Below are 16,955 nucleotides of genomic sequence, written 5' to 3'. Positions count from 1 at the left end.
TCTAATTCAGTTTACCAAGCAACCTACTTTCATTTTTAGTAGTCTATGCAACCAAGCGAGGCAATTAAACCCAAAACAAATCTACTTTTTTTGGAACCTCTTTATCCCAGGCTAGATTCCCATACTTCCCAGAAACTTCTCATGAGTATGACACTTTCCTGTCTTCTTTCTTTACAATCCCTAATATCAGTGAGAAATCAGAAGCTTTTTCTCTATAATTTATCACCTAGCAGATGTTTGGCTATACCAGTGGAATTATGCTTTTGTGCTCAAAGACAGTAACAGTGAGACAGCAGATTTTTAAGGGGAAAGTGAATTTATGATGCACCACTGATTAACCCAAGCAACAAGTCACCTTTGTCCTTCATCTTTAATTGTTCATTGAAAGATAAGTACATTTTTTAATCTGAGAAAATATTTAAGGAACTTTAAGTAACTAACTAGGGAATAAGTTCAGATCTAGATTCTCTGGTCTTTTAAAAATAAATCTTTTATATTAATTCAATGCATAATGAACTTTTTTAACTTTCAAAGGGGACTAAGCTATTAAATATGCTTTTAATGAGTGCTGCTTAAAATAGTTTACACTAGACTAATAGTTCCTTGGGAGTCAGGACATTATCTGACTTGCTTCCGTATCTTCATGTACCAGCAGGGCATCTAGATCAGGGATGCCCAATAGAACTTTCTGCAATAATGGAAATGTTCTCTGTGCTGTCCTATATAGTAGCCAGTAGTCACATATGAACTCTTGAAATGTGGCTGATGAGGCACTAAATTTTTAGTTTTCAATTTTATTTAAATTTTAAATGCTACCTTGACAGCTGTGCTTAATATGCCTGAATTTTAAATTTTATTTTACATCAATACATTGAAATGTAAACAGACACATGCAGCTAATGGTAAGTGTACTGGACCGTGAACTTCTAGAACTTAACACAAAAGAATCATTTTGAGTGAATGAATGAATGAGTACAGAATGACTCACCTCTGCTTTCAACTTTTCTAACGTGATTAAACAAGCCTACCTGTAATTCTTTCACTAATATACATTATTGTAGAAGATATAATACCTCGCTAATTGACCATTAAATCCAAATGGATTCCTGAAGCCTTCTGTTGCTAGGATGACACACCGTAAGTCTTTAATGTCTCCCATCTTACACTTGTAATACCTAAAAATGTGTTTTGCAATGAGAGAATTTTAAAATTATACCAGCATTTGTATGTTACCTAAAAAGATGAAACATCAGTGCTTTTCTTTCTTTCTTTCTACTATTAGTCTACAGCCACGTACATGACCACAAAACTGGACCAGTTGATTGGCTCATGGTCAACTTTGCATCCATAGTCATCCCAAATATTCACTCAAATCACCATGTAGTGCAGTTAATAACTGGAAACCAGCTTAAGTGATAAAGGAAATGAGCTAGACAAAACTGTGACTTACTTCGTTTGCTTAATTTATAGAATCATGGTGAATAAATATTACTGCTATGTATTATCTCCGCCACAAATTAAGTACAAATCAGATTCTACCAGCAAATGTTAACCAACTAGCTATTCCCAAAATGGCAATGCTGTGACACATTTTAGGGGATAACAGAGTGTTCTCTGCTTATAAAGTTTCAAAATGTAGTTAGGGATGCAAAGATGCACAAGAGGCAACATTAAGACAACAAACCAGTTTACAATAGCCTGCTAAGTAATAGGGAGAGGATGACTGGAGCAAAGTAATAATACACATGAATGGCTGACTGCATAGTAATCAAGCCAATTCCAAGCTATCAGTAAGTACCCCACTTTGGTTGCCAGTGCAGGGCAGCTAGAATTATGTTTCCATTTGATCCCATTAGGGACAGGGAACTTCTCTCTACTGAGCACCTACTAGACGCCAGGTAAGACTCAGGGGCTTCCCATATGTTATCACATTTCACCTTTACAACCCAGGAGTGAAACTGAGGAGGACCTTGTGGGGCTCCTGAGCACAGAAGCCTTTTTGTCCCCTGTTTCTTTTGTCCCCTGTTTTGTCCAGCCTCCATGACATTCATTCCCTGGGTTCCAAAGGGCAGATTCAAACAATTGGTAATCAAGGGAGGCACAGCCAAGAAAGTACCTGAGGCAAGATTAAAGGGACCAGAGAAGCTCATCAAGATTAGGAGACTGATCACCTGAGACCCTGCACACACCCTAATCTTGTCAGCAAACCCACCCTTGAACTATTGCTATAAAACTCTTCGTCAAATCCTCCCAGGTTGGGACACATAGATTTTTGAGGCAGGAGCCTGCTGTGTCCCCCTTTGGCTGGCAAAACAATAAAGCTATCCTTTTCTACCAAGCCCCACACTCTGTCTCCGAGATTCATTTCGGCACCGGTGGACAAAGAGGCTGAGCTTTCAGCATTAGGAAGAGGAGTAAATTATATCTCCAGTTTATAATTGGAGACAATGAGGTTTCAAGGATTAAGGAACTTGTCCCAGGATACAGGTAGTAATGTTTGGCGACATAATGTTCAGAGACTTTCCAGTCCCCTGCCACAACAACTATACAAGTAGGGCCTTTTTAGAACTAAAAAAAAAAAAAAAAAATCCAGAGACAGATGAAAAAGGCAAATATATCTATTTCCTCTGGATAATATATTCTAAAGTCACTTGATTTGGGGGTTGCTTTCACTCATCTTTTCAGTGTAAAGAATATAATGGACTAAGAATATTACTTACATCACTTAACTATAAAAGGGTTTTGTGGATAATTGGGTTGTGGTCTAGCAAATAGGCTCCCCATTCTAACCCAAGCCTCCAGCCAGTATGTGGTCCATTTTAACATCCTTCATGATAAAACTACCTTAACAGCATCTTTAAAGGACCTCAAATAATAATTCAAAAATTCTCCACATGTGGTATGAAAAGATTAGACAACTCTTAAGCAGGCAGGGACTTAAATCCAGCTGATAATACAGTGGAGAAATTACACGCCATAAAGGCAGGGGAAGGAGCAAGGGTTTAGCCAAAGGAAGATATAATCAGGAGACACAAACCTTCCTATAAATCAAGCCTTTGTATTCCAGGTGATTATTTCATAAACTGTATCTTGGGCTGCTGATCTCTTTAAATGATTACTGCAGTATGCGTGCACTTTTAGAAACAGTTGCTGGCTGATTTATATTTCAGACATATTTTCCATCAGTGTTTATTCCTTGAGAGTATGGTTTTCATAATAGAGTTGATATTTTCAAATAATATGGAAAACTTGAAATTCAATTCGTATAAAAGCTATGTCATTTTCGTGTACAATTACTACATCACATTTGGAAAAACAGTGATAAAACGAGCAAGCAAATGCGTACCCAGATGAGACCCATTTTCACAAGATAAGATCATTTTGTCAGGGAGAGAAAAATGAAAACGTCCCCCCACTTTGCCTCTAAATTCTAAAACTCTAACCAAGTAATAAAATCAGCCTTTGAACTTAGTCTAAAAAAGCCTATAAGAAGTCAAGAGAAAAGGAAGAGAAAGGAGGAGGGAAGAGAGGGGAGGAAAAGAAAGGGGAGGAAGGGGAGAGGAGGGGAGGGTGGGAGGGAGGAAACGAAGCACAGGATCTCTACGATGTTCTATCTTGCTCAGAAATTGGTGTATTATTGAGCAGGTTTGGAGAAGATGAAGTGTTTCTTACTCTAGAAATATTTTTAACTTGCCAAAATGGCATTTTGTGTTAACAACAGAAGATAAAATGCACATGCCATACTTATTAGTCATGATAACATAATTTATTTATCCTAATGTCTGTAATAAAGATAGTGAATGAGTTACACAATACTCTTAATCTAAATGAATTGAAGGAGCTGGCTGTTTTGCACATGTAAAAGATATTCTAAATGTACTGTTTATCTAAGCTGAACTGTTCCTATCTACCTATCTACTCAGTAAGAGATTAATTATCCAAGGACAATTTTCAATGAAACAAAATTAGGTCACCCTGCAAGGAAACAATGGCCTGCAAAGGGAATAATTCTTCCTTATTTAATAAAACAATGCTGTTATTAAAGGCCAAAATATGGTTAGCATCCTAAGGCCACTATCACTGCTCTTAATGAAAAAAATTCAAGACACTTTCATGTTTCAAAAACAGAATGATTTTCCACTTTCATTTTCTGGAGGGAAGATAACTTCTATGAGACAACAATACCAACAAATACCATTTTATTCAGTTAGGCGTTTAGTTTTTATTTAGTGCCTTATTATCATTTACACTAATTTTTAAGCAAAGTAAATGCTTACAGACACCAGCGTCCAGTGAGTTCTTCTACAAAAATTCTCAGACTGCTTTCTGAATGAAGAAGAATGGATGATATATGCAAAGGACCAAAGTAACTGTCTTTGTAATAAAGCACTTATTTGAGGAGGCAGGCACAATAGGATTCAGGCATAAAAAATTACCTAGATAATATGTGAAACCGAGCAGGACCGTGTGGGGCTCCTAGGCACAGAAGCCTTTTTGTGCCCCCCATTTATTATAGGGAACAGACTCCAGCCTCCATGACCTTCCCTGAGTTTCAAAGGGCAGATTAGGACAGTTGCTAATCAGGGAAGGGAGGGGATGCAGAGACAGGGGAGGAGTGGCCAAGAAGCAATAGTGCAGCCTTGGGGCAGGGTCCTGTTTCTGCCTCAAGGGACACACAAAACAATGTCTTTAAGCCCTTTATAGAAGTACAACCCAGCAAATGGAAGATGCCAGCATTCTTCATACTGGAGAAGACCACCTGAGGCCAGACTAAAGGAACCAGAGAAGCTCATCAGGAAGATCACCTGAGACCGGATTGAAGGAGTACAGGCCCTGCACACACCCTAATCTTATCAGCAGCCCCACCCTTGAACCCTGGCCATAAAACCCCTCACAAACTTCCCTGGGTTAGGACACATAGTGTTTGAGGGCAGGAGCCCACTGTGTTCCCCTTTGCCTGGCACAGCAATAAAGCTATTCTTTTCTACTTCACCAAAAACTCTGTCTCTGAGATCTGATTCAGCACCAGTGCACAGAGGCAGAGCTTTCGCCATCACATGCCTCAGCCACCACAGTTAATAGGCTCATAAGCAAATTTGTGATTTGGATTTTTAATATTTCATTTAACAAATTCTTACAAGTTTCCTTACTTATTTTGTGGTTGTTACATATTTAAAATATTTGCTTCCTCAAGAAGCTTATGAGAGCCTTAAGTGCCATTACTTCATTACACACATATGTTTTCTTAATGTGTCTCACAGTGTGGGCAGTATTAGGAACACAGTGCATGTTCATTAAAAATGCTTATAAGTTGAATTATGTCACTGTTTTTCCTTTATAAAGGTTATGGTCATATGTGTAATACAAATAATCAAGGACTGATATTTTTTTGATTAATTATACTAAAAATGGTGTATCATGAGAGATTTTTTTTTAATGAAACGAGGCATTATTGTTAGTCAGTATCCATGTAGAAAAGAGTTTCTTGTCCCTGGAATGGGAAAGCTTGGCCTTTAAAAAACTGTGAATTAAAAAGAGGCTGGAAATTGATTTTCAAGCTGGATACTTGAAAATAATGGTATTGATAGAAGAAAATTCATGTTGCTCAGTCTTAGAAGTGAGGCTGACTATGTAGAAGTTTTATCAGAAATGTAATGTAATCACAGTGAGTCAGCCCCGAAAAGTACATAAAATAATTCCAGGGATACTACTTAGCTTAGGGAGTGAAGAATTCAGACAATCCACACAAGTTGGCTCTTCTGAAAATGAACATGCTTTGAAAGTTTAAGTTCTGCCCTGAGAAAATTGAACAAGATTTTTTTAGAGAATTTTTTATGGGTTTTTCAACTATAAGTCTGTATACAATATGGCATATACCATTTTTAAAAATATGTATTTTGACCTAATTTGTTTTTTTTCAAGTTTATTGACTAAAATACCAAATATTCATAGATGTTATTGATTATATATATATGTATATAGAATTCTCCCTCTCTCTCTCTATATATATATATGTTCTATGAAGAGTAAGTCAGTGAAGAAACTGATGACCAAATTATATGTGAACATAGACATTGTGAAGTGAAAATTAGCATTATCTAGTGATTTAAATATGAACAGCAATAAAACATTCTTAAGGAGAGAAACATGGAAGTTGGACTAGCTTTGTGGGCATACAACTAAGGAAGCTGCATAAGGCCCCATGCTTAGGAGGGTCCAGCGTGGAGCATGGCTTAATGCCCTACTGTAGCTTCTGGGTCCAGCAAATTATTTAGCTGGTCCTGCCTGGGAGCCTGCATTTTCTACATATGATCTAAAACCTGTACATTACTTTCCCTTTAAAGATGCTATGTAAAGGTTTATTTCTGTGAGACAAGTATCTCTAAGACTTGTCCAGCGTAGTCCTCTCCCCAACCCCAACGAATACTTTACTCCAATTTGTTCTTGTCTTGTCTTTGTAGCTTTCGCTGCATGGAGGAAGGAACAGAGATTCTGCCCAGTGTAGAGCATGATACCAGCACCCAGCCTACATCTCAGAGAGCGCCTGCTCGCTCTTCTTCAACATATTGATTGCAAATCCCTAAGAAGTAACCTAGTCCAAAGATTATTTTCTCACATTTACCAATTAAAATATTTCTGTTTTCTAACAAAAGCATGAGAGGTGATCTTGAAGTTAAATACAGTTTTCAATAAAATGATCGGGAAAACAAATAAAATAGCATCAAAAAAAAAAACAGTAGATGAATTAGGTGTCTAAATGTCTAATGCATTTTGTTACAAGTAGTCATTCACTTCCTTTAGCTATTAGATCACAATTTTTTAAAACTCTAAACAAAATAAAGCTGGCAAACTACTCATCAGCAGTCCATCTTCCCAAATAACAGAAGGTTAGTAGAAAAATCAAAATTTGGTACAATAATCTTTTTCAAAAGTACAGTTTGGGGGCTGTTCCTTGATATAAGTAGAACTCACTAAATTATAACTTGGTCAAAGAACATTCAGCTCTATTATTTTGTGATCATGGAGGTTAATATAGTGATTTATATTACAGGGTAGTGAGATTGCTCAATAGAGATTATCTCCTCATAGCTCTTGATTCTAGATTCACTTTTGGAAGCTTCTTGAGGGTATTCAGTGCATGAGTAAGTTCTTGAATAAGTCCCTGTATTGAAGTCCTGTGCCATTTTTCTTTTCCTTTGATGTCTACACTTTTCATAGACAAACAGAAAAATCTGAAAAAATCAATGCAGGAAGCTGAAACCCAATGTTGATGATGAAGTACTGGTTGGTAGAGTCCATCACTTACTTGGGAGTGAACATGTAGACTGTATGGATGGATCAGGCCATGATAGCTGTTAATTTGTCACTATGGAGACAGTCAATGCAGGCAGGCCATTTTGTTAAAATATTATCTTACCTTCAAAAACCCTCGGGTTAAACACATTGCTTCAGAAATCTTCCTTCCATTTTGTCACCTCAATAAATTACTATGAAAGGATTCAATGATATCGCCAATGAAAACAAACACTTTCTAAATTTGCCCTTCCAGTCTCATACTCACACTCAGGCTGAGTGGCCACCTTGATGGGCTGAGAGCTTTCCCCTGGCCCCCATTCATTGTAGGCCACGACTCGGAAGGTATACATGGCTTCCGGCTTCAGGTTTCCCACAGTAAACTGAAGGGACCCAGGCTGGGATGTATTCACTGCTCGTTCCCTAGGAAATAAAAGGTGCAGGAAAAGATTATTCCCACATGAATACTTTTAGCCACAACCTTTATTGAATAAGCAAGAGCAGTAAGGTGGACCAAAAGGTTGCTGACTCATTTCCTGTTGACTCTGCATGTAAGGCAAGAACTCAGAGGCTTACTAATGGATGTAAACTGACTGGAAGGGCCAATAAATAAATATTGCAGGGGTTCTGAGGAGTTCACGTTGATGCCATGCCCATGAACCTTGCATACTAAAGTCTTTTCCCTTGACACTGTACAATTTAGTCTCAAAACTCATAACAAAGAGCGAGTAAAATAAGAGGAAGCTTCCGGAATGTAGGCAGGAAGATGTATTTTGTAAACATTCAGCTAATGACAGAAATCAAGGTTTCAATTACTCCACAAGTCAGTCTTTGTCAGTACTGCCAATCAATGCATTTATGCATTTTCTTTCATTGTAGGAGAGGAAAGGCAGATGCCAAGTGTTGGTGTATACAGAGCTTGAGGTCCTGTGGTCATGTTAACTGCAATTTAGTGAAAGGAAGGAGATTCCCTTCTTCTTGAAGAGAAAGTACATCACATGTCTACTCGCCTTTTCTTCAGGCCACATCTACACGTGTCCAATTTATTTTCCAATTGAAAACTTCCTCAGTGGTTCCAAACAAAAGAATTACTCTGCTGATCACGGTGGGATTTATAGTACATGTTAAGAGAAGACAAACCCCATGGATATGGATGCCGACATATAACAAACAGGAACTCCTAAAGTACACTTTAAGGACATACACGATTCTGGAGATTTACATCTTCATTGGCCTCATATAATTGAATATGAAGAAAGAGTTCCTTCTAAGCCACTTAACTGTTTCTTAAGGTTTCTATGTCTAGATGATATCTCCAGCATCTCAGTAGAATTACATGTTCATTTTAATTTTACCATTCAGTTTTATTTTGTTTGGGGAGATATTTAAAATAAAACCTATTTTTCTGCCAGGGCAAATTAAGCTTCCAAAGAGAAAAGCAAAAAAAAAGTTCTAAGGACATGAATATTGGTGGTTCCTGGGCATATATACACTCTTAATTTGACTGATATGACAGACTGGCTGGCTCCTCCTCAAACCCATTTCTCCTTCGTGTGCTAGACCAGGTGTCTCCAACCCCCAGCCATGGACCAGTAGCAGGCTGCACAGCAGGAGGTGAGAGGCGGGTGAGTGAGCGAGGCTTCATCTGCCACTCCCCATTGCGCCCCCTTGCTCGCATTACAACCTGGACTGTTACTGCTCTCAGTATCAAAATTCCCCCTCCAGCCCCGTCCATGGAAAAATTGTATTCCATGAAACTTGTCCCTGATGCCAAAAAGGTTGGGGACCGCTGTGCCAGACTCTATGTCCCAGCCCCCCCGAAACCTAGATGAGGCTATGTGATTGAGTATAACCAGTAAGTCTGAGTGTATACAATGTGTGCTGATTCCAGGCCTGGCCTGGAAAAATCACATATGTGGCAGGCAGACCTTGGAAGCCATATACGGATGATGGAGGAGTTGAATTTTTACAAGACTTCTGGAGAAGACCTGGGAGAAGACCTGCCTGTCAATTAGGAACATCCTTTTTCTACTTTACAGAGTTAATCAGATTATAGCCACTATAAATGTAATGGCTTGTTAGAACAGCTAGCATTAGTTTATCCATTACTGCTCATAATTAAAATATGCACCCTGGGTGGTAACCAGGGGCAAGGTGGAGGGGGGAAGGGGATGTTAGTTTTTAATGAGTACAGAGTTCAGTTGGGGAAGATGAAAAACTTCTAGAGGGTGGTGAGACTTGCGCCACAAGGTGAATGCACTTAATGCCATAGAACTCTACAATGAAAAATGATTAAAACTGTAAATAATATGTTATCTATATTTTACCACAATAAACCAACAAAGACCAAAACACCCTGTATGAATCTGGATATAGCCCAAGGTTTAGGTATTCCTTTACAAGTACTGTGTTAATTTGCTGCAAGGCCGAATTGTGACTTATAGCGGGAGAGGCATGTGGGTGGGATTCAATAGTGACCTATAGTAAGTAAGAATAAGAAACATCAGATAGAGTTCCCATGTACCACACAGCACACTGATCTATTCTACCAAACTAAGATTACTTAGGCCAATACATGGCTTTTTAAAAGAAAACCCTCATAATCAGATTGTATGCCTGGTGGATGTAGAGATTTTTGTATCTTATTTTCTTTCAGCAGGAGAATTTTTATATGCATTGACTCTCTTTTTATATAAATAGGATGGTTTTATTATCATTATTTTATAGATGTAAAGGTGAGATTCAGAGAAATAACATTTTTTTTCTAAGGACTCATAGTTAGTGAACAGCACCGTTAAGAATGAAATCTGGGACTTTAACTTCTAGACCCAGCATTGGTATATTCAACAATACGGGAAAATAGGGGACTATTTGGATCATGGGCACTTTGCGTAGAAGACATGAGCTCTTAAAGGGAAAGAAGAGACACTTGGGCACTCAGAAACCACTGTGAAAATGAGTGTAACTATCAACTGTTTGAGTCATTTCACGATGTATTTTCTAGACCTTCAAAGCAACATATTTGTTATTGAAGGTCAGATTTGCATACCAAACTCCTTGAGTATCTATAAGGAAGGACAGCTTTCATAACTGACTTTATTCTTATCACTACTAAATCATTTAGATGAAACATCTGTGTTCTAGGACATGCTGGCATAACCCCCCAAAAAGGCATTCTTCAAAGGAAAAAGAGGCAAGAACATCTGGGCATGTCCAGGTAAGAATGTCTAACATCATATAAGAGAAACATGATTCACATATAAAAGGGGATGCTGGATTTCATTACAAGGAAAAGAGTTTTAGGTTCTTATAATCTCCAGCAGCCTCCAAAAATATCCTAGATTACAAATGGTCATGAAAAAAAATTACATTCATTGATGTGGAAAACTGATACTTCCTCAATGTTACATAGTGTGAACAAAGCATCTTTAGAAAATACTTCCATGGTAGTGATCTCAGCCCTTCCTCTATCCAGATGCTAGCACTGCCCTGGATTTACTGCTAGAATTTCTTCAATGTGGGCTCTTGACGGTTTTAAACAACAATTTAACCTAAGCATTTCCATTTTGTTTGCCAATTTTCAGCAATCGGCTTATCCTATCAAACTGAGGTCGCATCAAAATGCTATGTAGACTGTACAGTAGATTCAGGAATTTTAAGCCTGGGGTGGTAGTCTTGGCTCTCTCATTATCTTATCTGAGCCTCAGATTCCTCAAGTGCTAACCGGTGCTATAAAAACGTTTACCTCATAGTAAATGTTTCTATGAGAAGCTGTACGTAAACCAGATAAAGCAGTAGGCATGAGACCTGGTACTCATGAAGTCTTCCATACATGGCAGTTACTACTGCTATTATTTCCATTGTTATAACAAAATACCACCACAATCTCATATGAAATAAGTGTTCTTGAGTTCAAGAAGAGGACTTTTCCACAATCAGAAGAAAGAAATTAATGAGGTACAATAATGAAGAAAAACACATAAATATTGATGTTTTCTATCAGATTAATTTTGTTTACAGAGATAAGTCAGATCAAAATGTAGTCATACTCAAAGACACAGAGAACAGACTTGTGGTTGCCAAGGGGGAGGGGGTGGGTGAAGGATGGACTGGGAGTTTGGGATTAGCGGATGCAAACTATTATATATAAAGATGGATAAACCACAAGGCACTACTGTATAGCACAGGTAACTATATTCAATGTTCTATGATAAATGATACTGGAAAAGAATATGTGTGTATACACACACACATACATGTATATACACACACATATATATAACTGAATCACTGCTGTACAGCAGAAATTAACACAACATTGTAAGTCAACTATACTTCAATAAAAAAGTAGTTATAACTAGAGGCACTGAACAAGTTTCAATAATGAAAATGGTAATATTTTTAAAAGGGAAGAGGCTTTGCTGACAGCTACAGGGAAGGAATAGGTATTCCCTGCGCTCCGCAGCACAGACAGCTCTGTGATATCTGATGCCCACAATGGTGTCTGGGCTCTTATGCTTCCTTGGGTCCTACTGGGGTGACATCAAACGTGATACCAATCAGCTCTAAGAAAATGACATTTACTGCCATGTTACCCTTCACAGATTTGTTCAGTTACAAAGATTCGCAGGTGGCTTTTGATCACCCCGTTTGTTCTTTAATAGCTGAAAACAAACCATCACCAGTCATCTCCCAAAAAGTAAGTAAAATCTGAATTTGGAAGGCCAATTTGTTACTCTTGTTTCTCGGGTTCCACAATAGGGCAATGCCAGCCACCGTAAGTAAACTCTCCATAATCTCTATGTTGAGGCAGTTAGTAATCAGAGTTTTCTCTCGCTCATTCTAGCCTATGCTCCTCTGTAAATGGGCAGATACCACACTAGGTTCTGAAGCACAGAGAACAGTAGATGTTAGGAGGAGTTTGCCCAGTTACTGTGCCCCGGTGTCCTGCCTGTCACCGCACCAATCACTCCTGGTGAAGCAGAAGGGATCCCGTCTGCATCTCCATGAAGTTCTCTCCTATGACTCTGAAGACATAATTACACTTCGAATCCACACAACTCAGAGTCAGGGTCTGTGGAGGAAGATATACTGTCAGACAAAGCTTCATTACTCTATTTCTTTTCCCCTTGACTCTGAGTTGGTAGTGTGGGCAAGTTCAAGATAAAGTTGACTGAAGTAAAGGAAGTAAATCACCTGTGCTTTCTAGAATCTATTCACTGCACATTCATTCATTGAAAATCCACATAGAGTATAAATTATATAGTCTGTCTCCTTCTGCTGGCTGGAAAAGATGTAGGCAACTTGCCGTCTTTGACCTTTACACGGAGACCAAGAGGAGTTTGTCAGTAAGAAACATCTCTTTTTTGTAAATTCTGGTTTTCAGGGCTTTGGGTTACCTGGTTGAGGTTTCTTGGAAAATAACTACTATGTTCTAAAAGCATACACTCTGATCCAGTAGCAATAATTCTGCTGCTTTGCTAAGATCAGGCAAAAAGGATTTTGTCTAAAATCTCCTTAGATGCTGACACACATTAATTCAGGGAGTCACACATGGCAACACGGAATGTACCCTTGAGCACATGCATTGAGACCTAACACTGGTTAGGCTATACTGTCCTGTGCCTGCAACTGGCTCCTGCTCTGGTTCCTATTTACCATAAATTGCATTATAATAGCTTTCCCTAGTCCTTTGTAGTTCTTTTTCCTAGTTCTGTCTTCTGCTGACAGATATACTCTTCTAACATACATCATCTATCAACTCCATGCCCAAAATATCATGCTAGCTGCCATTCTATCGTTAAAACAATCTCTAATCCTTGGGACAAGATTCAAAGACCTTCAAGATGTGGCCCAAACCTTCACACACTCATCTGCAATGGGTCACTCTGCCCCACAATACACTATCCGTCCCTACCTTTGTCATTCTGACTTTCATTCATTTTGCTTTATTTCGATTATCTTGGAGTTACCTTCTCCTGACTCAGTTCCTTCTCAGTTTGGCAAGAGCTCATTCATTCTTCAAATCCAATTCAAATGAAATCTCCTGGCTCGAGCTTTCCTACCATCATGTCCTCTGATTCAAGCAGCATAAAATACTACCTCCTTTGCGCTTTTGTTGCTCTTGGTTTACATGTCTACTGCACCCTGTATCACATTGTGCTGATGGACGTGTCTGTCTCTTTGACTCAACTGTGAGTTATTTGAGAAGATAAATCATATTCCATTCATACTTTATTGACTCAGCCTACACAGCTATTGCAGATAAAGAATGCCTATGCTGCTGGTGCTCACATTTAAAAAAAAAATGAATGCATCAATAAATGTAAAAATTGTAATAGAATCACTGTATAATATTTTCACATAGTGTGATCTCAGAAATGCTTAGAGAGCTGGATTCTCTTCCATGTTCCATCCCAACTCACTCAGGTGGCCTTCAGATGACACGTCACATTTCTGGGATCTACTCAAAGAAGTATTTTTTTTTTTAATCTAACACTCTTTATTGGGAATAGAAAATTACCTGTGTGTGTGTGTGTGTGTGTGTGTATTAGCTGAATTCAGCACTTCTGTATTTACATTTCAGAAGTAAACACAGTTTAAAGATTAAGATGGTACTGTTTCTTAGTGGATCATTTGTAAACTGTCTCCAGCATACATATTAAGAAAACACATATCCTCTTGCCTAAGTATAGCAGTGTGTTTACATTTAGTCACAGCAGTGAGCTGAGCAACAGGTCCTGTCTCAATGTATCAAATGCCTAATTAGTTGCTTCAAGAAGGAACTATTATGTTTCTTTGTAAGGAAGGACCTATGGTATTTTTAATGGAAATATTTTTGACATCTTTTGATCCACTCCACTTTCATTTTTATTCCTTTAGTGAGAGCAAGAAGGGTACAACGAGAAGATTTCAAAGCTGAAATATGCTGGTTACTGAAATAAGGCCCAAAGTGACAGCAGCAACCGCCACCCAAATGCCACACACCCTTTCTTACCCCAGAACCATAGACTTTGGAATCAGTGTTATCTTGAAGGAAAGGTAGGTTCAGAGGTGACCCACCTCCAGACAAAGCATGATAGGGGAATGGAGACCATCTTATTGGTCAGAGGCGTCTCCATTAAAGTTTGGTTAAAAACTCTGTTTTTACTTCAACTGTTCAAAAAAGAAATAGTCAGAGGAACAGGCTTTAAAATTTTTTGCCTAAACACAATCTCTGTTTCAGCAAATAGAACACATCCAAAAGATTAGTTACATAACCAATCACTACTGCAACAACAAATAAAAAAGCTATCTTTTCATGGAAAAAGAAAAGTTCTGGTTTCAAATTATTTATTTTGTGTAGTTCCAGCCAATGCCCCCATAATAAATGAGTCAGTTCTGGGCCCTCTCTTCATTCTGTTTTGTGGGGATGGCCCGTCTTACCCTTTTCTAACTGCTGTTATCATCTACAGGCTGACAAATTCCTGCTGTGACTCTCCAACCCAAACTGCTCTGAGCTCCAGGTTCCTATTGTCAAGGCCCCGCCTGACATTCCAATTTGAATGTCATAAAGTTTGTCAAACACTATGTGTCTGAATCTGAATTTCTGATCTTCATTCTCAACCCTGGATTTTTTCCAGCATCCTACTTTGAGCAAATTGTCCCCCATCCATCCATCTAAATAAGCTGGAACCTAGGAACTATCCTTAAAAACCCCTCTGTCTCACCATTAATGACCAGTCTTTTACCTTGTTCTGCCCATTTTGCTCCTAAATATTTCGAGAATCTGTCTCCACTGCTCCATCTCCACTGATGCACCCTTAGTTCAGCCCACCTACTAAACAGGACTAAACTGTTTCCAAGAAGACTCTTCCCTTCTCTATTGTTTCCCACATAGTTCTGGACACATCACCAACTCACAAGTGAATGATGGGTCATTCATGTGCACGTGGAAACTGTTGATGACATGTTTTATGTTTCAATATGCATCCAGGCCACGGGAAAAATCAAATCACTCTTCTCTCTTTCAATGACCTAAGAACATTTTGAGGTGGAAAGGACAGGGTTTTACATTTCGCAGAGAAGCGGAGTGAGAGGAGGGCTGACTCTGCCCAGCTTTAAGCCAGAGCCAGAGGGTGGTGCTTTGGATTCTGAGTCTCATTCTCTTTCCATCACGACCCACCCCCTTCATGACAGGCTTCATCAGCTGCCTGGTCCTCGACTCTGAGAAGCAGGGAAAGAAGAATATGTAAACACCGTGTTGAAAATGTAATGCACAATGAATTCTAAAGTGAATCCTCCACGTCAATCATGAAAAGCTGGTCTCTAATCCCCAGCAGTGAGCAGAGGTTTCCTGAGGTGACATAAAGCTGTGTAAAGCATACAGTGCTGCAAGTTGGAAGCCCCTGTCCAGTCTTTGTTCTGCCACAAAATAGGCCTGTGACCTTGAGCAAGTCAGGGGCTATCTTGGAGGCTTCCCTGCTTCATTTGCAAAAAGAAGATACCAGTCCCTTATCTGCCTAACTCACAGGGTTATTGTGAGGATTAAATCGAATGGTGCCCATGAAAGTCTTTTAATTCTCTCATCTGAACTCCCGCAGTACTTTATATGCACCTCTTTCAGGAAGTATCTTTTACTTTGCGTGGTATAGTAAAGAGATCAATGGACTAGAAACCTACACTGAAATCCTGCTTCTAATATTTCCTAGTCATGTAGCTTTTAGGTAATGCTTTGCAGACTTTCTGAATTGAGCCAGGCAAACTCATTTGTAAAATTGAGATTAGCATACTGCCTTATCTGAGGATCAAATGGGCTAATGTTTGTGAAAGTGATAAAGTCCTTTCTAAATATGAATTGGGAAATACCTGTATTTCACAGATTTTCACTTCCCACACAATAGTTAGCACATGGCACTAAATAACAAAAAGTTGAGTGCTTTCAGTGTACGCGTCAATGAGCAAGTCTTTTAGGCACTTTTTCTTAACTTCTTTCATAACCATCACACCCTCCCATGTCAGGTACTATTATTATTCCAGGAGGAAATGAAGGCACCAGTAATTGGCCCAAGGCCACACAGCTAGTCAAGTTCTGAGCCAGGACTGAAACCCAGGCAATTCAATTCCACAGCCCCAAAGTATTAACCTTGTGAATACACTGAGTCACACTCTGTATGTAATTTTAGATTGTTGAATGGAAGGTATAATGTTCTATACACATATAAAAACTTTGCTACTGTGTTTCATATATGGTAAATAAATGATGCAAATCAATTTTGCCATTAAATCAGAAAATTATCAGAAAGAAGCCTATAGAAGAAATCCATGTTCTAATTCTGAAACTATCAAGAAAGCTTGGTTCTCTTCCAGATTAATCCACAAACTGCTAGGAACAAACAGGTATAGAGATTGAGAACACCTGCTTTGGAGTCAGGCCTGCATTTAGTCCTGGTTCTACCACTTGCTAGCTGTATAACAGAGGTGCAAACCTCTTTTAAGCCTCTTTGTATAATGTTTTGCTGCAAGGAAGAAATAAGATAATTTATGTAAGATGCTTAGCCTGGTATCTGTCATAATGAGTACTCAATAAATGGATGCTCTTATTATGGACACTTACTCTGTGGCCTTAGGGATGCAACTGGCCCCTTCCCTGGGCATCAGCCTCTAGATGTTTAAGTAGCAGG

The 16,955-nt window shown here is 38.7% G+C and overlaps 1 protein-coding gene across 1 annotated transcript in view; it reads right to left on the bottom strand.

Moving 5' to 3' along the window:
• The window catches only part of DCC (DCC netrin 1 receptor), a 798,936-nt gene that overhangs the window by 342,288 nt on the left and 439,693 nt on the right, over positions 1–16,955 (bottom strand). The window contains exon 10 of the mRNA XM_057698213.1: positions 7,562–7,716. Within this exon, the coding sequence (XP_057554196.1) occupies positions 7,562–7,716 (155 nt within the window). The remainder of the gene's footprint in view (positions 1–7,561; positions 7,717–16,955) is intronic.

Source organism: Hippopotamus amphibius, chromosome 11, assembly GCF_030028045.1.
Source record: "Hippopotamus amphibius kiboko isolate mHipAmp2 chromosome 11, mHipAmp2.hap2, whole genome shotgun sequence".
Classification (NCBI taxonomy): Eukaryota; Metazoa; Chordata; class Mammalia; order Artiodactyla; family Hippopotamidae; genus Hippopotamus; species Hippopotamus amphibius.
This window is presented reverse-complemented; position numbering and strand designations above follow the sequence as displayed.